Source organism: Trichechus manatus, unplaced genomic scaffold (assembly GCF_000243295.1).
Source record: "Trichechus manatus latirostris isolate Lorelei unplaced genomic scaffold, TriManLat1.0 scaffold00064, whole genome shotgun sequence".
NCBI classification, from domain to species: domain Eukaryota; kingdom Metazoa; phylum Chordata; class Mammalia; order Sirenia; family Trichechidae; genus Trichechus; species Trichechus manatus.
In genome coordinates, this window is record NW_004444000.1 from 13,712,269 (window position 1) to 13,739,624 (window position 27,356).

The 27,356-nt window shown below is 49.3% G+C and overlaps 1 protein-coding gene across 4 annotated transcripts in view; it reads right to left on the reverse strand.

Annotated features, from left to right (window-relative positions):
- PKNOX2 (PBX/knotted 1 homeobox 2) overlaps positions 1 to 27,356 on the reverse strand; it is a 349,742-nt gene that overhangs the window by 9,633 nt on the left and 312,753 nt on the right. For 3 of the 4 annotated variants that reach the window (XM_004379358.1, XM_004379359.1, XM_004379357.1), the window contains 3 exons: positions 18,799 to 18,928; positions 18,149 to 18,246; positions 16,910 to 17,029 (listed from right to left, as the gene is read on the reverse strand). In XM_004379358.1, the coding sequence (XP_004379415.1) occupies positions 16,910 to 17,029; positions 18,149 to 18,246; positions 18,799 to 18,928 (348 nt within the window). Of the gene's footprint in view, positions 1 to 16,909; positions 17,030 to 18,130; positions 18,247 to 18,798; positions 18,929 to 27,356 lie in introns of all 4 variants that reach the window. The other variant, XM_023734086.1, reaches the window with a different exon arrangement.

Below are 27,356 nucleotides of genomic sequence, written 5' to 3' on the forward strand. Positions count from 1 at the left end.
TTTACTATCTATGTTACATTCCTAACATTATGGCTTAGTTTTGCCTGCTTTTTGAACTTCACGTAAATGGAACCATATAGTACGTGGTATTTCACTCCACGGAAGAAAGGCCCGTGATCTACTTCTGAAAAATCAGCCATTGAAAACCCTGTAGAGGACAGTTCTCCTCTGACACACATGGGTTTGTCATGAGTTGGAATTGACTTGCCAGGAAATGTGTTTTTTTTTTTTTTTTTTTAAATTTCACTCCACATTATGACTGTGGGATCCAGCCACGGTTGTTTTCTGTAACTGCGGTTACTATTTTCATTGCTCTGTGGTTTTCCAAGGTAAAAATCCACTGCCCTCCCGTTCTCTACCCTGCTGCGATCTCTAAACGATTCTCTCTTCTGCTGGCTTCTACTTCCTCCCTCCTTCACACAGAAGCCAGACTGCTCATCTCTCCCCGGCTCCCCACCTGAGGCCTATGAGCTCTGAGAACCCGCCTTGCCCAGGACTCCTCACGCTCCAAGGATGGCCAGCTAGACAGGGTGCCCACTCTCTGAGCAAAGGGGCCATGTGTTTCTTCTCATCCCACCTCACCAGTCCAAGGAAAATACGCAGCAATGACAAGTCTTTAGTAAGTATTTGTTCAGTGAATGAAGACGGGGCCCAAGGGGTGACTACTCCTTGTGGATGTGGAGGTGGGTGGGGAGAGGGTGGAGACCATGTTGGTGATTGAGACTCATCAGGAATTCTGCTCAGAGTCCCTTTGCCCTCATTGCCCCGCTTATAATGGTGCTGCTCCTGCAGTTGACAGTTTAACATATATTCATGGACTAGGAGAAGGGAGGACTTCAGAGTCCACCGAGGCACACTGCTCAGCTCTCCGAGGGGTCCTGTGCTGTGAGAAGTCAGGAAGAACCCCGACTCTAGAGCCTGACCATGGTGTGTATCCTGGTCCTGCCTCATGCCAGCTGGGGCATGTCACTCAGTGTTACAGATTGAATCGTGTCTCCTCCAAAACATGTGTTGGAATGTTACTCCCCTATACCTGCGGATGCAATCCCATTTGGGAATAGGGTTTTCTTTGTTACGTTAAAGGGGCCGTATCAGTGATTAGTCCTAAACCAAATCACTTCTGAGTTATAAAAAAAACAGACTAGACACAGAAGCAAGGACAAACAGCAGGAAGACAGACTGTATCTGATGATGGCGGCAGATGCATCTATAAACCCAGGAATTCCAAGATTGCTGGCTGCAAGACACTGAAATAGACAAAGAAGGACCTCCTGCTAGGGCTACACTCTGAATGCAGATTTCTAGCTTCCTGAGCTGTGAGAAAATAACCTTCTGTCCTTTAAGCCACCTGCTTGTGCTATTTCTGTTAGAGCAGCACTGGGAAACCAAGACACTCACTTTCCTCGTCTGCAAAATGGGAAAATAATCTCAACCCACCTCCAGGTTGTTACAAGGAAGAAATGAGCTAACATTGGAAAGGTACTCAGCACCGTGCGGAGCACACTCTGAGTGTTTGTTAAATAAATACTTAACAAATAAAATCCATCTGCTGCTGGCGCACATGGCTCTGTCTCCGTGAAAGCCAAAGGTTATCTCTCTGACCGATGGCAGAGACTCCAGCAGCCCCTTCTGGGAATGTATAAATGTGCTCCCTTTTCAAATGGGTTCTATTTCTTGGACGCCCTGGGACCATTCTAGCTCCCATACACATCCACTGAGGACGGTTCCTATTCACTGAGCCTCAGGCTTCACAGGAGAAGGGCACCTCTTGGGAGATGCTGTGAGATTATAAATCTCCCCTGGCCATTCTCAGGTGGAAGCTCGAAGCACTGCAGGCTCCCGGGGAGTGTCATGGGGCTGCGTCTAATCCAGGAGGCCCCACCAGGCCCTTTCTTCTCAGCTCAGTCCATCCAACCCTGCGGCTGATGGCCTTATTGTCTTCAAATGGAGACACACAAATCTTGCCTCCTTCCCTGGAGACTCAGTGCAGCCGAGGCCCGAAGTGGCTCAAGCCTGAGACTATGGCTGTTCCAGGGCATGCCTGAAGCTCTGTGCCGCCCTTCCTGGAAGTTAGAGGGCAGCTCCTGGGGGTGCATTCTCCCTACATACCTACTGGGAAGGTGGGTGGGAAAACACCCATTTCACAGGCAGGGAATCTGAGGCCTAATGCTTCTCTGGTACAAAGTGATGAATACAGCCAAGAACCCAGTTGAGTTCCTCCCAACTCCACACCTCCCGGTATGCCTTCCACCAAAGCCCTGCAGGTACAGATATCTGAGCCGTATCTGCAGAGAAAATAGCCATAGCAGATGGCCACACAGGCCCCAAGCTCAGGAACCAAAAACCAAATCCATTGCCCTTGAGTCGATTCCAACTCATAGCAACCCTAGAGGACAGAACAGAACTGCCCTATAGGGTTTCCAAGGAGCAGCTGGTGGATTTGAACTGCTGACCTTTTGGTTAGCAGTCAAGCTCTTAACCACTGTGCCACCAGGGCTCCAAAAAAAAAAAGGTAAAGGGGTGAAAAGGTTTTCATGATCACTTCAGATTGGAGGAAGAGGTCAATCCATTTAGTCAGTGTTATGGATTGAATTATGTCCCCCCAAAATATGTATTGTAAATCCTAACCTCTGTGCCTGTGCATGGTACTTTGAGGACTAAGGAGCAACTGACCCAGCTGCTATGATTATAATCCATTTGGGAATGGGTTGTCTTTGTTACATTAATGAGCAAGATTAGTATAGGGTGTATCTTGAGTCAGTCTCTTTTAAGATATAAAAGACATTAAACAAGCAAGTGGAGAGAGAGATGGGAGAAGAGTGATACTCAGCCACACGAAAATTGCCTAAGAACAGAAAGAAGCTCAAAGAGACAAGGACCTTCCCCCAGAGCCAATAGAAAGAAAGTTTTTCCCTAGAGCCAGTGCCCTGAATTCAGACTTTTAGCCTCCTATACTGTGAGAAAATAAATTTCTATTTGTTAAGGCTATCTACTTGTGGTGTTTCCGTTACAGCAACATAGAGAACTAAGAATTTAGTATGAGAGTGGGGTGCTGCTTTAACAGATACCTAAAATGTGGAAGTGGTTTTGGAATTGGGTAATGGGTAGAGGCTGAAAGAGTTTTAAGGTGCATAATAGTAAAACTTGCTCTTGAACGTACAGTAGCTAAAGTGGAAGGAAGAAAAGATGAAGTAAAAGAGCTGAACAGATTTCAAAGGGCTGCTCGAGAAGACAAAGTAAAGTGTTATAATGAACTATGCAAAGACCTAGAGTTAGAGAATCAAAAGGGAAGAACATACTGGGCATTTCTCAAGCTGAAAGAACTGATCAGAATTCAAACCTTGAGTTGCAATACTGAAGGAGTCTACGGGGAAAATATTAAACGATGCAGGAAGCATCAAAAGAAGATGGAAGGAATACACAGAATTACCGTAGCAAAAAGAATTGGTTGACGTTCAACCATTTCAGGAGGTAGCACATGATCAAGAACCAATGGTACTGAAGGAAGAAGTCCAAGCTGCACTGAAGGCATTGGTGAGAAACAAGGCTCCAGGAATTGACAGAATATCAATTGAGATGTTTCAACAAACGAATGCAGGGCTGGAGGTGCTCACTCGTCTATGCCAAGAATTTTGGAAGACAGCTACCTGGCCAACTGACTGGAAGACATCCATATGTGTACCCATTCCAAAGAAAGGTGATCCAACAGAATGTGGATATTATGAAACAATATCATTAATATCACACACAAATAAAATTTTTCTGAAGATCATTCAAAAGTGGTTGCAGTAGTACATCGAGAGGGAACTGCCAGAAATTCAAGCTGGATTCAGAAGAGGACGTGGAACAAGGGATACCATTGCTGATGTCAGGTGGATCTTGGCTTAAAGCAGAGAATACCAGAAAGATGTTTACCTGTATTTTATTGACTATGCAAAGTCTTTCAGCTGTGTGGATTATAACAAATTATGGATAACATCGCAGAGAATGGGAATTCCAGAACACTTTATTGTCTTTATTATGAGGAACCTGTACATAGATCAAGAGGCAGTCGCTCAAATAGAACAAGGGGATACTGAATGGTTTAAAATCAGGAAAGATGTGTGTCAGGGTTGTATCCTTTCACCATACTTATTCAGTCTGTATGCTGAGAAAATTATCTGAGAAGCTGGACTATATGAAGAAGAACGGGGCATCAGGACTGGAGGAAGACTCATTAACAACCTGCGTTATGCAGATGTCAACCCTGCTCGCTGAAAGTGAGGACTTGAAGCACTTACTGATGAAGATCAAAGACCCCAGCCCTCAGTATGGATTACACCACAACATAAAGGAAAACAAAAATCTTCACAACTGGACCAATAAGCAACAGCATGATAAATGGAGAAAAGATTGAAGTTTTCAAAGATTTCATTTTATTTGGATCCACAGTCAACGGCCATGGAACCAGCAATCAAGAAATCAAAAGATGCATTGCATTGGGCAAAGCTGCTGCAAAAGACCTCTTCAAAGTATTAAAAAGCCAAGATGTTACTTTAAGGACTAAGGTGCTCCTGACCCAAGCCATGGTGTTTTCAATCGCCTCATACGCATGTGAAAGCTGGATAATGAATAAAAAAGACCGAAGAAGAATTGATGCCTTTGAATTACAGTATTGGCGAAGAATATTGAATATACCATAAATTGCTGAAAACGAACAAATCTGTCTTGGAAGAAGTCCAGCCAGAATGCTCCTTAGAAGCGAGAAGGCGAAACTTGGTCTCACATACTTTGGACATGTTGTCATGAGGGACCAGTCCCTGGAGAAGGACATCATGCTTGGTGAAGTAGAGGGTCAGTGAAAAACAGGAAGACCCTCAACGATACGGATTGACACAGTGGCTGCAACAATGGGCTCAAACATAGCAACGGCTGTGAGGATGGTACGAGACTTGGCAATGTTTCGTTCTGTTGTACATAGGGCCGCTGTGAGTCGGAACAGACTCAACGGCACCTAACAACAATGATCGCAAAAGCCTAGATTGCCTTGAAGAGTCTGTTGGTAGAGTTATGAACAAAAAAAGCAATTCTGGTGAGGGCTCAGAAGGAAGTGGAGAGAGCTGTAGAAAAAGTCTCTGTCGTTTTAGAGAATACAACAGAATGTTGCTAGAAATGTGGACGTTAAATGAGCTTCTGGCGAGGCTTTAAAAAGAAATGATGAACATGTGATGAGACAATGGAAGAACGGGATGCTTTTCATGCAGTGGCAAAGAAATTGTCCGAATTATGCTCAAATGTCTGGTGGAAGGTAGAACTCGTAAGAACATGGATATCTGGCTGAGGAGACTTCTAAGCAAGATCTTAAAGGGGCTGTGTGGTTTCTCCTTGCTACGTATAGTAAAATGCAAGAGGAAAGAGATGGATTTAAAAATGAACTGGACAAAATGAAAACAGAACTTAAAGATTTGGAAAATTCTGTTGTACACACTAACGACATTTGTTCTAGAATATTCACCAAGGACAAGGCTACACAATCTTTTGTTAAAGAAATTAAGCCTGTGACTGATGGATCCAACCAACTAGCACAGCAGAAAACACATCAGCTTAGACTGAAGGGGACAGAGAAAGAAAGGAAAGAACGCTGTCTGCCTCTTGGAATTCTACAGGCAGGAAATGGGTCAAAGGAGCTACATCTGTTGCCCTCCAGGAAAAGAAAAGGACCATCCCTGGAGCAGCTCAGAGATCTGCAGAACTGTTGGAAGGAGCACGGGGAGCAGGACTGTACAGGTTTCAACGGGTGGAGTCACGGCCTCCTAGGTTTAAGAGTCAGATCTTCACCATATGAGCTCAGGAATGTGAGGCCGTTATTCACAAGTGCCAGGGGGATGGGACCGCAGCCCAACGCTGAGGGGCAGAAGAATGGGGCCTGCTAGGCCTGAGGGGATGGGGTAACCACTCAGATGGACTAGGAGACTGGGGCTGCCCAAAGCTGAGGGAGCAGAGTTGCAGTCCTAGTGGGCCTGGAAGGCAGGGCCGAAGCCCAAGGTTAAGGGATCTCCACTCAGAATCCAGAGGGCGTGGCCAACACCCAGAGTCTGGAGGGCAGGGCCATTGCCCAGATGGTCTCAGAGAACGGAGGATTATTTTCAAGTCTTGAGAGCTAATACAATTTGTTCTGCTGGGTTTTGGACTTGCTTGGTGCCTGTTCTCCCTTCTTTCCCTCCAATTTCTTCCATTTGTAACAGAAATGTCTACCTCACGCCTGTGCCACCATTGTACTTTGGAAACAGACAGCTTGTATTCTAGATCTCACAACTTCACAGATGAAGAGGAATTTTGCCCGAGGATGGAATACACCTAAAGTCTCACCCATATTTGATTTACATGATTGAGAAGATGAGATTTTGGACTTGGAGTTGATTTAACACTTTGGGGCTGAAGTGATGAGGCGAATGTGTTTTGCATGTGGCAAAGACATGAATTTTGGGGGCTATAGGGTAGAATGTTACGGATTGAATAATATCGTCCAAAATATGTGTTGTAAATCCTACCCTCTATGCCTGTGGTTATAACCCCACTTGGGAATGGGTTGTCTTTGTCATGTTAATGAGGCAGGGTTAGTGCAGGGTGTATCTTGAGTCAATCTCTTTTTAGATATGACGAGAGATTAAACAAGCGAACAGAGGAGAGATGGGGGAAGATTGATGCCAAGCCACACGGAGATCTCCAAGGAACCAGGAAACAAGCTGAAGAGACAAGGACCTTCCCCCAGAGCTGACAGAGAGAGAAAGCCTTCCCCTAGAGTTGGTGCCCTGAATTTGAACTTCTAGCCTTCTAAGCTGTGAGAAAATAAATTTCTGTTTGTTAAAGCCATCCACTTGTGATATTTCTGTTACAGCAGCACTAGACAACTAAGATAGCAGGAATCATAGTGCCATTAAGGGCATTTAAGTGGTCACTGATGATCATTTGGGAGATAATTTTCATCCAAAATGACTCCTCCTTCTGCTCTTCCTACCCTAGCCATCTATCAAGGCTCACCTCCAACCCTAGCTCCTCCACCAAACCTTGTTAACCAACATCTCCGTATTGCCAGAGCCCTAGGGGTCTCTGAGCCCAGCCTCTCCCACAAAGCAGGAGTCCTCTACCCAAGCGCTCTTCAGCTGGGGTACCACAAACGAGTTACAGGTGTACAGAGACAGTGATGTCCTCAGCCCCAGGGTGGCCTGGCAGGGTCTGGGGCAGCGAGAGTCCCCTGGATGGTCTCCAGCTGCAAGCATCCTAACAGACTTAACTATCATTTCCATGTGGGCTGTCCTGAAAAACGTTGGGATGCTTGGCTCTGTGGTGCCGCCATCACTGAGTATGGCGGCCCCTTGATCTGGCACCTGGGAAGGGCTCTCTGTTGAACTCAGACTGGCTTCCCTGCTGCATCCATCCAACCACAGAGTAGTCTGTCCTCTGAAATTACACGGAAGTCTACGGGACTGCCTCACACCTGTTAACAACAGTTACTGCCATTTTTGGCTAACTTTTATTAAATACCTGTAGCACGTAAGGTACACTGCTAAGTGCTTGGAATGTATCCTCACTGAATTATCATGGAACGTATGAGGTAGGTGGAGCGCTGGTGGTGCAGTGGTTAAGAGCTTGGCTTCTAACCAAAAGGTCGGCAGTTCGAATCCACCAGGCACTTCTTGGAAACCCTATGGGGCAGTTCTACTCTGTTCTTTAGGGTTGCTACGAATTGGAATCGACTCGACAGCAACGGGTTTGGTTAGGGCTCATTATTCCCCTTTTACATGTAAGAAGCTCAGCTTAGAGCAGTTAAAAAAACGTGCCCACGTGAGCAGTAAGTGACAGAGCTGGGACTTGTAGCCTCTGTGCCTTTAACCACAGCCACCGTCCCGCTGCTCTGGCCCACGTTCAGGGACTGTGCTGATAACACGTTATCGGACATCTTCCTCGTCACCAACCAACCAGTTGCCGTGGAGTTGACTCCTACTCATGGTGACCCTGTGTGCGTCAAAGTAGAACTGTGCTCCGTAGGGTTTTCAATGGCCGATTTTTTGGAAGTAGATTGCCAGGTCTTTCTTCTGAGGCACCTCTGGGTGAACTCGAACCTGTAACGTTTCGGTTTGGCAGCCAAGTGCGTTACCCATTTGTAGCATCTGGGGACTCCTTCATTATTATTATTATCTCCACTTTATGAAGAGAAATTTAACATCAGAAAAGTTAATTGACCTGTTCAAGGTCATATAAAAAAACAAAAAAAAGCCCACTGCCGTTGAGTTGATTCTGACACAGCAGCCCTATAGGACAGAGAACTGCCCCATAGAGTTTCCCAGGAATGGCTGGTTCAAATTGCCGACCTTTTGGTTAGCAGCTGAGCTCTTAACCACTGCGCCACCAGGGTCATATAGCAAGTGAGAAATGAAGCTGGGATCAAACTCCGGCCTGTCTGCTTCCTAAGTCCTGTTCCTTATACAACACCATGCTGCCCTAAAAGAACATGTACTGTGATTTTCTACAAGCCAAACATCCCGGCCCCTCAGCATTCCTCATAGGACATGCCTCCTGTTAGAGTCATTTACACAAACATTTCCTTCCTGGTTACCCTTCCCTGGACACGACCTGTCAGAGGGCTTTTGAAATCTGACGCTCAGTCCTGGACACACTCTTCTGGCCATGCCTGCCCAGCACAGACGGCCAAGTCTTCTTCCCTCTACTGATCCCTCCATTCTCGGGGCCCCTAGAACACTTGGGTGTGCACGATAGCACTTGGTTACGTCACGTGCTGATCTCTCGCGGTTTATGGGTGTCGTTTATTCCTGCAATTGAGTCATAGACCCCTGAGTGCTGAAATCCCGTCTCCTACCTGAAATTTGGATGTCAGTGAACACGTATGTCATTTGGAACCTAGATCACGTTTTCCTATAGAAACAAGCTGTTTCAAAAACTTGGCTAGCCCCAAAGGCCAGTTCAGCTGAAGGTCCATGTTTAGGAAGGGGGAGGGATACACAGGAGCCAAGAAGGAGAAACAAGAGAGCTTTCTCGGGGCTGAACCATACTTGGGCAAAACTCTCGAATTGGTGAGCCGGGATTCCATCAGCTTCTCCTTTTTTGTGCCCGTTTGACACTTCCTGGTGCCTTTCCTCTGAAGCCCTGGGCCCTCGTGTGATTACAGCAGGCCTTCTGAATCAGGACTCTGGGTCAAAGCCCCTGAAACTATGTTCACTATTACGTGTATAAAGCTTTCATGAGCGTTTCAAGGGAGTCAGGGGCCTAGAAGAGGCTGTGAACAAGGCCTAGAATGCTCCGCATTCTGGTTTGTGTCCTTCAGATGCTGTGTTCAAAAAGGCTTTGCTCCTCATTGTCTAACACCAACAAGCACTGTGCCTTTCCCAGGAAGCTGATCTTGGCTGAGTCGGAGTAGAAAAACGAGTTCTCGCACTAATTCATACTAAGCTGTGCAGGACTGATGGCCTCATAGCCTCTCCGTAGGCATGTGCTTTTTACAAGGATTGGGTAATTTAAAGCGGATCTCTGATTAGTGGAATTTCAGACAGTGTGATGACGTTCAAGGGAAAAGAGCAGGCCAGATATTCTGGCACGAGAATGGGTCAGCACCCCTGGGTCAATTTCCTGCTTATCAGGGTTCTTAGCTTCCTCCACAGGCTCCCTAAAAGCATCAGGATCTCTCTTAGCATTTCCCATGGAGGGCAGCCTGTGAGTACTCGGGGGTGAGACTGAAGGACTAGGGAGAAAGGCCTGGAAATCCACTTCTGAAAACCAGCCAGTAAAAACCCTATGGATCACAGTGATCTGCAGCTGAGGGAGGGATGGGAGGGGTGGGGGTAGGGAACTAAATAGACAATAGATAAGCAGTAACTTTGGTGAAGAGCTAGACAGTACACAGTACTGGGGAAGCCAGCACAACTTGTCCAAGGCAAGGTCATGGAAGCCACATAGACACATCCAAACTCCTCGAGGGACCGAACTGCTGGGCTGAGGGCTGAGGGATCATGGTTTTAGGAGACATCTAGCTCAACTGAGAAACAAGAAGGGGCAAACAAAGAAAAAAAGAGCAACATGCAGGACCCAACAGGACGACCAACCAACAGACGCGTAAAGAGAAGCAGTGTTCTGACAACGCGAGAACATAGACGAACCTTGGAAATACCATGTTGAGTGAACTCTGTCAGACACGGGTTCAAACACCGTATGATGCATTTGTATGAAATGTCCAGAGCGCAGTCAGTGGTCGTCAGGGGCTGGGGGACTGGGAAGTGACTGCTAGCGGGTGTGGGGTTTCTATTTGGGAAGACAAAAGTGTTCCAGAAGTAGACAGTGGTGAGGGTGGCATAACTCTGTAAATATCCCAAAAGCCACTGAATTATACACTTTAAACGAGTGAATTCTATGGTATGCGAATTATATCTGGATAGAAATGTATCATGCAGAGAAAAAAGGCCCCTGGTTCTGCCTTTTGGGACTGGACCCCAGGAGCGAGCCCTCTGCTCCATGTGGCTGGGAGGAAGGACAGTCACCTAGAAGAGGAGAGTATAGGACAGCAGTGAGCAAAGTCAGCTCTGCCCTGGATGGCGCTGCGTCAAGCTGGTGGCCACGACGGATGGAGAAGAGACAGTAACGCAGCGTCACTGGGAGGCCTGAAAACCAGAGTGGGTCGTGTGAAAATCCTACACTCTCCCAGGATAGGGCTCTGTGCCTCGGCTGCAAATTGGGGTTCCCCTTGGCTTCACCTAGACTTTGCCTGGGAGCTGAGAGATGTCTGTGATTTCTTGGGTCAATGTGGAGGCAGTACAGCCTAGTGGGTGAGAGACTAGAGCCTGGAGCCACACATATCTGGTTCAAATCCCATGCAACCTCGTTATCCGTGTGACCCTGAGAAATGTGCTGTCTTCGCTGAGCCTCAGGCGTCTCATTGTGAAGATGAAAATAATAATAACACCTAATTCATAGGCTGGTTGTGTGGGTTAAATGAGATGCTGCGTGTAAGGTGCTGAGCATGGAATCTGGCACACTGCAGTGTGTATCAGTGATGGATGACAGGGCCTCCTAGGGCTGGGCTTCCCCTCCAGGGAAACAGAATGTTCTCAAAGCTGCTCATGTGCCTGGTGGCAGCAGCAAGAGAACCATCATATTTTTCAGGATTTTCAGGGACGGCCGGAAATGAGCAGAATCACCCAGCAGGTCAGGGTGGTGCCGAGATCTGGAGCAGGGGGTGGAGGCAGGCGCTGGGGAGCAGAAGCAGCCCCCTCCCCTCCATCAGGGCCTCTCCGGCCTCGGTGGGGAAGACCTGGTGTCACGGTTTCTCACCCGACCTGGGTCTGCTGTGGAATGATTGCTTCCAGCAGGAGTTTAGCCTCTTTCAGCCAAAACGCAATAGCAAGAAAATGTCACTGGATTCTTCAGGGATTCAGAAACCAGCAGCTAATGGATGAAACCACCCAGTCTCACCGCAGCCTAAGAGCAAAGGGGCTCTGCGATTTAACCTTCACGTCAGCAGCATCTTAGGATCTGAATACTTTTCTGGAGCTGCTAATGTCACAGAACACTAGAAGTGACAAGACGCCTCAGACACAGGACAAAAGGAATCAAAGAATACCAACTTCTGCCCAAGGGAAGGAACACAACAGGAGAAATGAGTATTTACTATAAAAGTTCTCCGAACTAGTCTCAATGCAACCATGGTTTGAAGGTTATAGGACACTCTCCACTCCTTCTGCAAAGCGTAAGAACCACTGTCCACAAGATCCTGAATGCCCAAGACGAACAGGCTACTTTCTAGAATATTCACCAGTTAAATTACCTGCCTACCCAGAGTCAGGAGTGCTTGTATTCAAACTGGTTTATGCCAGCTGTACGTGTTATTATAACTACCTAATTTAATTAATTACTCTGCAAACCAGTGAAACATAACTACAAAAAGAGTGAGCTATTGTTTCTAACTAAGTGGAAGGCTCTGGAAAGACTGCAGAGTTGCTTAAGTTGCTGTAAAGTTAAGATCAGGTGAGACAAACGTTAAAAGACTGGAAAATACAATGAAATTCCAGAAGGACTCTACAGCCAGGTTGCTTCCCAAGTGTCAGAGTTCTCATTCCATTTCAAATAAAATAAAGGGGGAACTTATTTTAAAAAACCCATTGCTGTCGAGCGGGTTCCGACTCCTAGCGACCCTACAGGACAGAGTAGAACTGCCCCACTGGGACCTACCGACCTTTTGGTTAGCAGCCGAGCTCATAATCACTGTGCCACCAGGGCTCCGTGGAGCATATAGATGTTATAGGTAAGGTTTTTGCAAGGAAAATGACAAACTTCAATCAGAAGAAAAGACCTGGGCCCTAATTCAAAAGATTAGCCAATGAATATCCATGTATCTTTAAAATAAAGGGTATCTTTTTATTGGTTGGTTCCTTTCTTCAACCAACTTTTCCAATTAACAAACCAACAAATGAGTTGTCTCAACTGCATCAGAGATGGGAACATCTGCTGTATACTGAGGAGCCCTGGTGGCGCAGTGGTCAAAGGGCTCAGCAGCCAACCAAAAGGTCAGTGGTTCAAACCTACCAGCTGCTCCGAGGGAGAAAGATCTGGCAGTCTGCTTCCGTAAAGGTTTACAGCCTAGGAAACCCTATGGGGCAGTTCTACTCTGTCCTTTAGGGTAGCTTTGATCGACAGCAGTGGGTTGGATTGGTTCTGCGTGTTGAGGTCTGGCCTTTCTTGATAAAGGTGTCTAATGTGGTGTCACCATAGAGCTGCTTGCCTTCCATGCAGGACACCATAAGAACAGGCCAGTACACCTCCTGCACAGCCACCACCCGTCCGTCAGTGGAGGGTTGTACCATATACTGCTGTGATGCTGAACAGGTTTCAGAGGAGCTTCCAGACTAAGCCAGACTAGGAAGAAAGGCCTGGTGATCTACTTCCAGAAATCAGCTAATGAAAATCCTACGGATCACAATGGTCTGATCTCGTTGTTCACAGGGTTGCCATGAGTCGGGGGCTGACTCGACAGCAGCTAACAACAGCAACGACAGCACGTACAGTCCCAGAGCTGTCCCTCCAGACAGCAGTAAGAACGACAGTAATTTCGAGCGGTCAGAAACTATACGCCCTCTTGCAAATTCACGCTGTCCCCTAGTACATGAAGAATAAAGAAATACGCTAAACTTTGCATAATCCAAATGTTCCCACACTGATTTTACCATGGGATCCTTCTTGGGGAGCAACAGCTGTTGACATCCTGCAGAGGAACACACTTTGGGAATCGATGCTTCAGGGGTGATGGAAGAGGGGTAATGTCTGCCCCCCATCCTTCACAGCTGAGTTGGAGACATAAGACATAGATTCTGCACACATACACCCATAGACAACAGGTAATTAACACTATCAGTTCCTACAGTCTTAGGGTCAGAATCAGTAAGTAGGTAAAATTAGTCGATGTTACAGATCCGAACAACGGTACCCCTCCCTCCGCCTCCCGTTAATTTTCACAGATTCCGGGCCTCGGTCTCAAAAACTTGCTCTTGGTCTCCTGTTCTAGGAGGTTCAAAGTGAACTCACACTTCTTAAGTTCTGACTGCGTGTCGGACTTGGCTTTTCATTTATGTTATTTAATTTTCAGAATCATGGGAAATAGGTATTTTTTTTTTCCCAAAGAAATAGGATCTGAGTGATCACATCGTTAGTGGGAGGGTCTCTGTTGTTGATCTGGTTTCAAAGTCCCTTTTCTTTCCCCACTCCCTGTTGCCAAGGGCCTTTATAACCTCTATCGTGAACCTGGGTTTGGGGGGTGTGTCCACATGTGTATGGATAACCAGGTTGATCTGGCGGAAGCCCCCGGCTGTGTGGCCCAGCTGCGCTCTGCTGTGTTCCAGCCTAGCCTGGGCTTCTCCCTTCTCTCTTCTTCTCCGTCAGTCCAGAGGTTCTGAGTCCTGACTTTATAGGCCCGGGGGGCCCCTCCCTTTTCATCTCTTGATGGCCACTGTGATGAAGGCATTAATCGAGGGACGTCTTTGCCTGGGTTACGTGCTTTATTGGCAGCATCTGCAACTGAGCCAGAGAGAGCGGTGGGTGGGCGGGAAGGTGTAGGTGGAAGGCTCTTACTGATGCTTTTCAGCAAAGTCCTCTGCACTGTGCGGGTCTTTTTCATAAGAGGCGTTCTGGGTCCTTCTCTCCCGTTTGCTCGGTGCTCAGCTAGTACCTTCTCTCTCTCCTCCCTCTCTACAATCCTCTGCCTTCTTCAGCTTGGAGTGGAGGTGGCAGAGGAGCACAAGAAAAACTCTGAGCTTATGGGGGGTGTTACAAGAAGAGGGTGAATTAGGTACGAGCGGAGGCACAGCCAGGACGGACCGAGCCGGCGACCCTCCAGTCTCAGGCTGAAGACTTAGCTCAGGAGTGAGCGTCCAGTGGGGTGTGGAAAGTAGCCAAGGATGGGGTGACGAAGTGAGGGAGGGGGTGCTGGCCTGGGCTCCTGAGTAGGGGACTTTGTCTTGCAGTCCCATGTCCTGCCTCTTCTCCTCTTCAGAAGAGAGGTTGTTGGGATGCTCACATCAGGCTTCAAAAATGAATCGAGGTGACCCGGGGGTGGAAAGGGAGAGAGTGCTAACTCATTGTGAGGATTGCAACCAATGTCACAAAACAATTTGTGTATAAATTATTGAATGGGAAACTAACTTGCTCTGTAAACTTTCACCTAAAGCACAATACGATGTTCAAAATAATAATAATAAATAAGCAGACTGCTAGTATAAAAAAGATGCCTCAAGGTGGGATGTGGTGGAGGAGAGAGGACTAACATTTATTAAGCACCTTCAGTGTGCCAGGGTCATTGATTCATTATAATCTTCACACGAGATGAGTGTGGTCAGCTTACAAACTGAGAGGTAAAGCTTAGATTTGAACCCAGATCTGACTGCCTCAAGAGCTTTCTACCACACCCATGAGTCCATATTTATACATTTACACACTAGATCTAGATCTACAGTGGGGATGAGGGGTGACAGCCACAATTCCCCAATCTTGGGCGTGACAGGTGTGTTCACAGAAGATGGGTCTGTCCCTAGAGAGCCCCGTCTCTCATGGATCTTTCACTTACGTAGCTCCGGGAGCTGTAGGGTGGACACCAGGCTCATGGGGCCACTCAGTCCATTGGAGCCCACGGACATTCTGACAATCTGGGAAATCAGACAGACAGCGGACTTGGGCATCCCTGCCATGTGCTCCTTCAGGACAGCCCCCAAGAGGCCTGAGGCAGGACCTATCCCCTCATTCCCTGGCTCCATGGTCTAGGTGCTGGGGTCTCTCCAGCTTCCTCTCCGCTCCTGAATCCTCAGCCCACTTTCTCCAAATCTGGTTATTGTTTGTTCCCATTTTCAAACTGTGCTCACTCAGCAATGCTTGGGGGGTGGTCCGCCAGTCCCTGGAGCTGGGCGGGGGGTGGATGAGTGGGGGGAAATGCAGACTCCCTAAGATCACAGTCTGTTTTCTGCCACCCCTAAAGTCTGAGAACCATAGCCCAGTCTCAATGGCTTCTGGAGATGGTCCCATTTCAAATCAAGAGTTGTTGATTGACTGATTGATTAGTTCATTCTCAGGATCCATTTGAATTGTCTCCTTCTCTCTGAAAAAAGATTTCCCTTTACTCCTTGTTCTTCTCCAGTGTTCTCAGGTCAATATGTCTATAAACCAAAGAAAACCAAACCCATGGCCGTTGAGTCAACTCCGACTCATGGCAACCCCATGTGTTACAAGAAGAACTGTGCTCCATAGGGTTTTTCAATGACTGTAACCTTCTGGAAGTAGATCGCCAGGCCTTTCTTCCAAAGTGCCTCTGGGTGGGTTCGAACTGCCAACCTTTTTGATAGCTGGCAAGCGCTTAATGATTTGCACCACACAGGGACTCCTAAACTTGTCTACAGTCTTTGCTATTTATTTTGTATCCGTGTGTCCACTGAGAATAGCAGTGGGCCAGGCCAAGAGCTTGCAGACTGCTGGGAGCCCACCTGTGGTCACGGGATCCACCTCCTAGTCCCAACACACACACACACACACACCAGCCTAGACATACAGTCATTGACCTTTCTTTCTTTATTGCCACTTCTCTTGAAACTAGCGCCAGAGGATTACAGTTTTGAAGTCATTCCTGAATCCAACCAAAGGCCTATCTGTTGCAACTAACCCTACACACAAACACATTAATACCGTCATGTGTTAGACACGCAGCAGGCACTTTATAAATTGCATTTGAATATGAGGTATTGTCACCATTTTACAAATGTAGAAAGCTCTGTTGTTCTGTGTCACGGAGCTGGCTAAGTGAGGGAGCTGGATTTCAGTTAGCCCCCCGCCCCAAGTCCATGCCGTCAGCCAGCGCCCCCTACACTGCCCCTCAAGTGGCCGGTCTGATCTCGAGGAAGGTGGAAAGGCGCACCCTGCTTCCCCAGCCAAAACGGAGCCGGAGGACTCTGGAAGAACAGAACACAAGTTCTGGCAGAGAAGCAATGTTTTCCTCCGCAGGAGGAAGGCCACCTGGGGGAGGAAGGATCTGTCCTGGTAACCGTAACCCCGCCTCACGGGATTTCACCCTGTTCATGAAATGGTATGGTACACGTGCCCAGTTTTAACTCTGCAAAATATTTTTGTTCCCATGACCTCATTGGATGTCACCTTTCTGAGGCAGTGGTGGCAGCAGCAACAACAAAGCACTGGAGGCAGTATCCCAGCTTTCGTCCCACTGAAGCCTCCCCTCCCACTTGGCCTCTAGAAGATAGTATCCCCACCTCCGATACTCCTGTCTCTGAGGCCTCACCCTCTCCAGTTTGGAGATGACCACAGAGTCTGGCACCCAAAGGGTTATTCCTGCCCCGCACTGCAATTGCACACCCCGTCACACACACACCCTTACCATGAGGTGTTGGAAGAGCCAAGAACGCATTATGTTGGTGGCGTGCTTGGGCAAGACTCCTCGTTTGTTCTTGGACTTCTTATCCTCATTGTCCAGGAGGGAGGTGAGGTCAAGGTTAACCTTCAGGGCACATGGAGAAGAAAGCAGCATCAGCAGCCTGGCAGGGGAGCAGCCAGGGACCTGTTGGCACAGCGACCCAGGCTTGTGTGGCCAACCCCCTTTCCCAACTCATTCTAAGGGCCCCGGGGAGGCCATCTTCCTCCCTCACCCCACACCAGCCTCCCAGAGAATGGAGATGAGGCTTGGGGTTGGGAGAGAAAGGGAGAAGGAGAAGGAGGATGAGGGAGGAGGAAGAAGGGGAGGGCGAGAAGGGAACAGAGAGGAGAGGGAGGAAACAGTCATGCAGAGGGTATAGACGACGTGAATCACCATAAACCGTCTAACAGTGATTAGCATCTCTTGATACTTTACAGTTTGCAAAGCACCTTCCTATCCAGTGTGTAGGTTGGTAGGTGTCATGGATTGAATTATGTCCCCCCAGAAATGTGTGTATCAATTTGGCTGGGCCGGGATTCCCAGTACTGCGTGGTTGTCCTCCATTTCGTGATTGTAATTTTATGTTAAAGAGGATTAGGGTGGATGTAACACCCTTACTAAGGCCACATCCCTGATCCAGTGTAAAGGGAGTTTCCCTGGGATATGGCCTGCACCACCTTTTCTCTTACAAGAGATAAAAGGAAAGGGAAGCCAGCAGAAAGCAAGCAAGAAGAAAGCTGCAGTAGATGACTAAGACAGTAGGGCTGTGTGCTGTTAGTACGAATTCCCCTTTTACTGATCATAATGCAGACTCAGAGAGGTTAGGTGATTTATCCAAGATCACAGAGCAAATGCCGGGTCTCAGGCCTCGGATTTCAGACCTTTTTACTGTACCATACCTCCCCCTTGTGTGTGCACACTGCACAAACACACATTGAGGTACACGGTCGGTGGCTGGGCCTGAAGACCAGAAACAGGAAGTGCCCCGGATCCTTTGATGTAGCCCCGGGAAGCAGCACAATCCCAGTAGCTGATAAAACCTTTTCTAGACCCAGTTCCTTATCTGTAGAGTGGGGATAAAGCCACCTGGGAGCAGCAGAGCGAGGACCGATGAGTTAAGGTGTGAGGTGCCTAGCAGGGGGTAAGCGGTCACGACCCTCCACCCCCATGCCTGTGCGCGTGTGCGCATAGCTGTACGCTCACCTGTGGGGTCTGGATCTGGATGGCTCCCTGGGGGATTGCTTGGGTGACCACCTGACCCTGGGAGGTGACCATGGTAACTGGCTGGTATAAGGCTCCACCTGAGGAGACAAGCAGTTTTTGGGTCCCCTGCCTTGGGAGTGGGTAGGAACAGGAGTGAGCAGGGCTCCCAATTCCCCTGAACTCACATGAAAAGATCCTCTACACTAGAGTCTTGGGAGAGAGGTGTGAACTGTAGGTATTCGGCCTCCGGTGGGGGTAGGTGGGAAGAAAGTCTGGGGTGAAAGTGGGGGTGGGTTGTCCAGAGCTGAGAGCAAGGTCACTGGTGGGATGGGGGGGTGCTCTCTAGCCATCCGAGTGTTTGAGGAGGGGACAACAGCCTTCCTCGGTCTTTGGAGGCTCAGGAGAATTGGACCCAAATTTGCCTCAAACCACTCTGCTCCTTACAATCCAGTCTTGGTGCTAACCACCTATAAATTTACAAGACACTTCAGTCTAGAAACTAAGCTATGAGCCCCTTCCTCAGCAGGGGGCACCCCTCCAGTTTCCCACAATGCTGTGTGCAGCGCCCTGTCCCCTCAGCCCCCTCGGGGCTGCCCTTCCTCCTCCCAGGGCGTCGCCCATGTTCCCCAGCCTTTGTTCCCTGCACCCACCTGACATGGCTTGTGAGTTGACAGTTGTCATGGCGATGTTGCCTTGCTGGAGCGCTGAGGCTGGGACCACAATCCCCTGGGGGTTATTGGAGACTCCAGACAGGGAATCGGGAGAATTCTGCAGGAGGTCCTGGCGGTAAGGGAGGCGCGGTGCGGTGACACTGTCACTGAGGCCTTAGATGCTGCAGCCCCCCATTCCTCCTCTCCCCTTCCCCTTCTGCCTTCCCTTTTCCCTCCTTCCTGCTCCCACCCCATACTGAAATCCAGAAGGCGGTTCTCTTGGCTTCCCTAGAAAGAGTGAATAAGAAGCCTCGACACAAAATAACCAGCAACAGTCACCTGTGTAACCGTTTCACTTCCCTGCAGACCTCAGCCCCAAATTAGCCCATAAACCAGTGGCCCCCCACCTCAGTTACACTTTGGAATCTCTAATATTGATGTCTGGGTTCCAACTCCAGAGATTCTAATTCAATTGATTCAATTGGTCAAAGGGTGTGGGCTGGGCTTGGGATTTTTAAATGTTCCTCCCAAACCAGCCGTCAAGTTCCTTCTGACTTATGGTGACCCCATGTGAGTGAGAGCAGTACTGTGCCCCACAGGGTTTTCAATGGCTGATTTTTCAAAAGTAGATTGTTAGGCCTTTCTCCCAAGGGGATTCTGGTGGACTTGAACCTCCAGCTTTTTGATTAGCGGCTGAGCCCGTTAACTCTTCACACCACTCAGGGCCTCCAAACCCTCCTCAGGTGACTCAGATGTGCAGCGAGCATTAAGAACCTTGCTTTACGTGATCAGCACCAACTCGATCTTCAGACTCAATAGTCTCAGACGCTTTCCCTGCCCACCCTACCCCAGCCTCTCCTCTTCACATCCCTGCATCCCAGCATCTATTACACTAAGCTCCACGCACAAAGCGGACTCCAACTTTTTGTCAGTGGCTTGCACACAGTGGACACTAAAATATTCATTAAATAGAAAAAAAAGTTGCCCAGCCTCAGCACCACCCTGCTCCTGAGGGCATCTCCAATGAGCCTCAACCTCGGCCGCCCTTCAGCACAGTTCACTGATTCCTTCCTTCCCCGACTCCAGCACAGACTCCCGGGGAAGCAGAGTCTGCCTTGGCCCGGCACTGTCAACCTGCCCCCAATTTTCCCAGGAGACAATCCTTGCAGTTTGTTTTCACAGTGGCCCAAGCAGCTAAGACATTTTTTTCCAGCATTGCATGCTCCTCATCATTGTGTTTTAACAGTGGGGCAAGGAAGTCCTTGGACTTTATGTTAAGGGACTCCTTGTGCCCGGGACGGAGGCTTGGCCACAGGCCTTCCAGAAGGGGTACTGAGCCCTCCCCTCCCCTCCCTCCTCCCTGGGGACATCACTCCTGGGAACCTATGCTTGGTGGCTGAGCGCTCAGAGTTTGTGAGGAAGGAACTGGATGTATGAGAGGTTGGTGTCCCCTAGGTTTGTTTGGAGGAAGCAAGATAGGCGTTGAGTGAGGTGTAGAGGGAGGAGCATTTGGAGGCCTGCCTTCTGTCATTGGCCTGGGTCTCTTAGCTCCCCTCACCCCTCTCCTCATCTGAATATCAGGACTGAACAAGCTAACAGGTCCAAGGCCATCTGGGGCTGCCGTTCTCTAGGCCCAAACCCATTCTCCTGCCTTTTTCAATTCCCATGCTCAAATGCTGGAATCAGAAGACTTGAGCTATGAAGACTTGGGAACAGGTACACAGTTCAGAAAATAACTAAACAGATGGCAAAGGAAGGCCCCTAGCTCCTAGTTTTTGTCTCAGGACCGGAAGAAGCTTGGGCCTTCAGCCCTCAGGGGAGTCTAGAGTTTGGGGTGAGGAGAAATGTGTGTTTGGAGGACACCTGGAGCTGGTGGCTGTCTACCTATGGCAACAGACAAAGGTCTCAGCCTCTCAGAGAGGAAGTCGGCGCTGGTCTGTAAGCCTCACTTGATTCAGCTGATTAAATCCCTCTTGGTGTCTCCTCCAGAGCTGCCTTTCTTCCCTCCTGGACTGTCCCTCGCCCAGAGGTGGAGGTGTATCTCCTATAAATAAGCAGCTCCAGAGGAACAGGAGTCAGGCTCTCCCTCACCCACCTGGTGCCCAGGGCCTCTTGCTCTGGCTCCTCTGGGCGAGCGGGGCGGTGTGTGGGGAGGTGGAGGCCTGGCTTCTCTTCTTGGGCCACCTTAGCTGCTGTGACCTTGGGCAAGAGAGAGGGCGGCTCTCGTCTTGGCATAGCCTTTCTGGGATTCTTTGAGAACCTCCCAGCCAGTCAGGTTTGTTCCTTGAGAAGAATTCTTGGCCTTCCAGCTCACGCAGGCTGATGGGAGTCTAAATCTGAGTCTGACATTCAGAAGCCTGAAACTGGAAGGGCCTTAAAAGCCAACTTCCTGATGTATGGAGAAGGAGCTGATATTTAGAGACCCAAGTGATTTGCCCAAGGTCACACAGCTGGTCAGCAGCCAGAGGACTAGAACACAGGTCTCCTTCATCTAGAAAACCCCAGACACCCACTCTGTGCCAGGTCCTGGGCTGCCACATGCTTCTGCGGTTATGCCCTGCCTCTTCCTGTACAGCCCGTGGGCAGAGCATCACAGGGGTTCAATTAATAGTCAACGACATCACGGTGAACAGGCAAAAACAACGCCAACCCACAATCAGAGGCAACATGGGCACCAGAGCACAGAGACCAGCTTGGGAGGAGCAAGTCTTGTCCCTTCTCTGGGTCTCCTCATTCGGACAACGTGCCTGGCCGAGTGCTGGCATCCATGAGCCCCCAGCCTGAGTTTTCAGTGTGAATTTGCTCCCAGGTTGAGCTCCCCTCATTCCATCGTCCCAGTCAACCATTCTCATAGGATATAAACCAGTATTAATGTTATTTCAAACTGAAGCAAGCGGGGAAGGTAAATTTAACAGAGAAGGGGGCATCCTCCTGCCATTCACCAGAAAACCAATGGAAATGACTTCAATAATCTCCTATCTGGAATCATCCATGCCATGATGCTCCTTTTTTGCTAAGGATCTTTCAGAATGCCAAACATAAAAAGTTGTCCCAGTTTTTCTTTACCCCAAAAAGTAGCCAGCAAGGTTAGGAAACCACCAGATAAGTCAGTAAAATAAATACAAGATGTGTCCCTTGGGATTCTACCAGGGCGCATTTTTACAAATGAGTGAGATATCATCTGGATACTTCATCTGTTTATTCAAACTCTGGCTGGTTCTCTACCTTGTGGTTTGGGCAGCTTCCAGGCCTGCTTGCCCGGTTAGGGTAACTAAGTCAATTTATGCAATGAATCCGACTCTTGTCTCTCCTGCCCTTCTCCCCACTACTCTGGGTCTTTGGTTGTTTAAAGAACCTTGATGAGGAGGTGCTGAGAGGGAGCTGAGTTATGTCAGCAAAGGGATGGAATGGAAAACCTCAGCGGGAGAGACCCGACCTTGGTCAGGGCTGGCAAGTCTTAGCTGGGGCCAGAAAGAGGCAGTGAAATCTTGGCCTCCCTGAGGTCCAGGGGAATAATATTCATTCCTTATGTTTGTGAACGTGAACTGGAGCAGTGGTTCTTAACCTGTCTGAGCGTTAGTACCACTGGGGTGTTTGTAAGGCACAGATTCCCAGAGTGACTGAATAAGACTCTTAGGAATCTATATTTTCTATAAGCTCCCTCGGATGGTCCCAAAGATCAGAGGGGTCTGAAAACTACCTATTTGCCATACATGCTGAATAGTATCAAGCATTCTTTCACCAATTCCAGAACCCCTTGCTGTCAGGTCGATTCCAACTCATAGCGACCCTATAGGACAGAGTAGAACTGCCCCAAAGGATTTCCAAGGGGCGCCTGGTGGATTCAAACTGCCGACCTCTTAACCACTACGCCACCAGGGTTTCCAGTGCATCGTATATTTCTATAAATATTTCACCACTAGAGTTCATTTTAATCTCAGAACAGCCGGGGAGAAAAGATTCCATTTGCCTGAAGAGGAATTGAGGCCTAGCGAGTAGAGGTGACTTCCCAGGGTCAAATAGCTGTGTCTCAAACCTAAGTCTCCTGGCTCTGAGTGCAGAACTCATGCTTAGAAGGAGAATATGTGCTTTGGAGTCAGACAGCCAGACTCCAACGTGAGCACAGTGTCTGGCACATCTGTTGTTGTGAGGTGCCATCGAGTCAGTTCCAACTCACAGCGACCCTATGTACAACAGAACAAAACACTGCCGGGTCCTGCACCATCCCTCACAATCATTGTTCTGCTTGAGCCCATTGTTGCAGCCGCTGTGTTGATCCATCTCATTGAGGGTCTTCCTCTTTTGTGCTTTCTTCCTTGGATAAGCTCACCCCACCGGGAGGAGGTATAGCCAGCATTGAAAACCTGTTTCAGAAGTCCTAGCACCTCCTGGGTCTTTACTTAGCAACAGGAAAGACTCAGCTGGGGCTCCATCCCGAGACCCTAGCCTCTCCACACGCACCCTTCTTTCCTCCTCCCTGCCAAGAATGTTCCTGGGCCAAGGTGAGCCCCAGAGTTCTCGGCTGGGTCCCTGTCTCGTACTAGCTCTGTGATGTGACTTTGCAGCTATTTCAGGTCGAGTCTTAGTCTCTGGCTCTGTAGCATGGAGACCATGGGCTCTGGATCTCTGGGAACATCCTACAGGTCTTGTCTCAGGAGGGAGCTGCTATGACAGCAGTAGAAACATCTGGGGAGAAACTGTTGGCTAAGCACATGGCATTATTATCTTCTCGACAGCTTCCCTTGGGGCTTATCAGAATACAGACCTGGTGGATGCTGTTCTGTCTAGACCCAAATAAAGCCATTTCCTTCCAGGCTCCTTAGCACACTCATAAAGAGGTGAGAAGCACATTTGGTACTCTTTTAGTGACATTTTTCAGCAGCCAACCCCCTGTTTGGATTGCTCAGGAACCAGGGTCTGAGAGCTGGTTATCCAGACTAAGAGCTCTTTGTCTTGTTCATCAGGAGCTTGGCAGTCATGTCCCTAATCCTCTGGAAACTGCCGGAAGCCAGGGACTTGTGGGTGGTGGGTCCCTGGTTTCTCCAGTGGAGCCATTCCATCCAGACTGGGCAGTGAGGAGCCTCCTGTGAAGTTCTGCTTTCTAGTAGCACCCAGGGAAACAGGCCAAAAAGCAGAAAAATTCCATAGGCGTTTCCCAGGAATGTTGTTTTCTAGGGCACGGACCAGGTGACAGAGGAGTCACAGATGGAAACCGAGACGTTCCCACAGGCACGTCCAGAAGCTTTTCTACGCCTGTCCCTCGTATGCTGGTCCCTGGAGGCACAGAGAGGCAAAGAGCCCCTCAGAAGGTGGCAGAGCACAGGAAGGTAGCAGGCCTGCAGTGGCTGAGAGCCTGTGCCCCCTGGAGTCCCACCATTGGGCCAACTGCAAGGGCCTCGCTCCCTGGGACCAACGGCCCTTCCTTCTGGACCACAGTGGCCGCTGGGCAAGCTTTACCCCAAATCTCAGTTTTGGAACAAAAAAAGGATGACTTACTCAACAAGGAAGTCCTTACTAAGTAAAAGTGGGTGGTTCTGGGATTACTTTTGGAGGTGGGGGCGAGGACACAAACAAATGGCAAGGATTACAAGCTCTGACACCGTGGTCCGATATCCGTCTAGGAAGAGCTACGTCCTTGTGCATTACTCCTCGTCACTGTTAACAGGGAAGGGTTTAAGTGGCCCACAGAGACTTAATTTCCACCAAAGGAAGAAATTCCTGGAATAACAGTGATGGGACAAAGCAATGAAAGGGTGAAGGAGACAGATGATAGGAAATTTCTCTTGAAGTGATTTTGAAATAGGTGGAATTGTTATCTTACTAAGATGGCTGTGAGACAGGGCATTGAACTGGATGACCTTGTAAAGGTCTTTCCAATTGAGGATTTTAGAAAACCAATGCCAGTAAAACCCTCCAAAACCAAACCCATTGCCGTCAAGTTGATTCCGACACATAGCGACCCTATAGGACAGAGTAGAACTGCCCTAAGGGTTTCCAAGGAGCGCCTGGTGGATCTGAACTGCCGACTTTTTGGTTAGCAGCTGTAGCTCTTAACTACTGTGCCACCGATGCCAATACCCAGGACTTTACTGGGGGTGTGTGTGTATGTGTGTGTGTCTCTGTGCATGTGTGTGCCTGTCTCTGTGCATGTGGGTGTCTGTGTGTGTGTCTCGGTGTGCGTGTCTGTGCAGTGTGTGTGTGCCTGTGTATGTGTGCGGTATGTGTCTCTGTGTGTGTCTGTGTGTGCATGTCTGTGTGTGTGTGTGTGGTGTGTGTGTGTCTGTGTGGTGTGTGTCTGTGTGTCTGTGCGTGTGTGCCTGTGTGTGTCTCCGTGTGTGTGTGGTATGTGTGTCTGTGTGTGTGTCTGTGTGTGCCTGTCTGTGTGTGTATGTGTCTGTGTGTGTGTGCCTGTGTCTGCGTCCATGTGTGTGTCTCTGTGTGTGGTGTGTGTCTGTGTCTGTGGTGTGTGTGTGTGTGTCTGTGTGGTGTGTGTCCGTGTGTGTCTCTGTGTGTCTGTCCATCTGTGTCTGTGTGTGTGTCCGTGTGTGTGTCTGTGTGGTGTGTGTGTCCGTGTGTGTGTCTGTGTGTGTGTGTCTGTGTGGTGTGTGTGTCCATGTGTGTGTCTGTGTGTGTCCGTCTGTGTCCGTGTGTGTGTCCGTGTGTGTGTCCGTGTGTGTGTCCGTGTGTGTGTGTGTGTGTGTGTGTGTGTCTCCAAGGGGAAGCTGGCTGGAGGAGGGCTGAGTCTGGCCCCAGTTGTCTGCCATCCACCCCCAGGCCACTAGGGGTCTCTGCGGATCCACCAGCTCAGATCACTCTCACCAAAGCCTCCCCAAGCTTTCCAGGAGGAGGGCGGGTTTGGCAGCTAACTTGCTGGGGCTTGGGGTGGGGAGGGGGCGGTCCTGAGTGCCTCATTTCCGGAAAGCTTGTCCTGACCGACCCAGGGCATGGCCACGGCCAACCTCCTGACTCCTTAATGCTTCCCGTCCAGACTGGGCGCCTTCCCCCTGCAGGTGTCCTCCTTCCCCAGCTTGACTGCAGGGTTTCTGAGGGCAGGAGGGGTCTTTCTACTGCACGGTACCTGCTCGGTCAGTGTGTGAGCTGACCGGGCCTGGGATGGTGTGTGTGTGCAGGGGTGTGTGTGTGTGTGTGTGTGTGTGTGTGCAGGTATGTGTGTGTGTCTGTGAGTGTGTGTGTGTGAGGGGGTTGCGCCTGTGCCCAGACACCCTGTTCCTGGCAGCTTCCCTCCATTCTGGCAGAGCCAGGGTCCCGTCTTAGGCCAGGAAAAGCTGGGTTCCCAAACTTGGGGAAGCCAAACCCATGTAAACAAGCCCCCTAATCCTGTCCTGTCCCTGTCGTACTCCTACCGGGGGCTTCTGTCTCAAGTGAAAGGCAGCTCTGGCCTGTGGGGACAAGGAGCAGCTGCTGCTCTTAAGGATCAAGCCTTCTTCCAAGAGAACGGCTCTGCTTTCACCAGCCTGGTGGGAATGGCAGCCTTTCTGGCCTCCTGGCCGCTGAGCTGAGAGCTGGGGGCCAGGAACTGGGAGGGGCACAACATTGATGTCTACGGCAGGAGCCAGGCCGGCCACTTTGGCCTGAGAGCATCTCCTTCCCATCCAAGTGGCAATCCTCCAGGGTAGTAGCCCACCTCTCGCTATCCCACCTGGCTTTGAAACCCAGTAGTCAAAGCCTTAGGCTGCTTGGCCACCGGGCAGAGCCTCCAGGGCTTGGCTGATGTGACCCCCGAAACCCCTGCCAATCTGGAAAGGACAAAGCTCCGGGTGACCTTGTGGGTCAGTAGACAGATACGTTCCTTTCCCAGCAGAGCTGGATGGCTCGTCCTTCTGGTCCTCTTAGGGAGGAGCACAGCTGAAGAGCTGTACCTGGTGTGCTATGCCCAGAATCTCAGAGCTGTGTTCACTTTGCACCTCTCAGAAGTCTCCCTACTTCCAGTCTATTAGCAAATCCAAATTCTTGCTTCCCAACAACTTTCTGCCAGTTCTTCTTTGAGAGATACAAGATGTGGTCACTCAATTCATTTGTCTCCACCATGTCTCCAACCCTTACCCCATTACCTACATTCTCCCCAAAAACCCAAACCCATTGCTGTTGAGTCCATTCTGACTCCTAGTGACCCTATAAGACAGAGTAGAACCGCCCCATAGAATTTCCAAGGAGCGCCTGGTGGATTTGAACTGCCGACCTTTTGGTTAGCAGCAGAGCTCTTAACCACCGCGCCACCAGGGTTTCCATTCTCCACTACCTTTAAAATCATTAGCAGCTGGCCACCACTATCAGCCTCAGAGCAAAAACCCCCTGGCCCAATCTGGCTGCGAGATAGTCCATCACTACATGTTGAGGTCAGAGATGGTGCCACGTCCCTGTTTATATTCTTGAAGCTCAGCGGTGCTCAGCCCGTGTTTGAATGGATGCATGACACTGAATGAGTGAACACTCCACCCTCTACTACATGACCTTCCCTCCGGGGATTTGAAGACCCCAGAGGATTCTGAAAGGCTGTCTTGGTTCCTCACCTTCTTCTATATGTCTCTGTACACCAG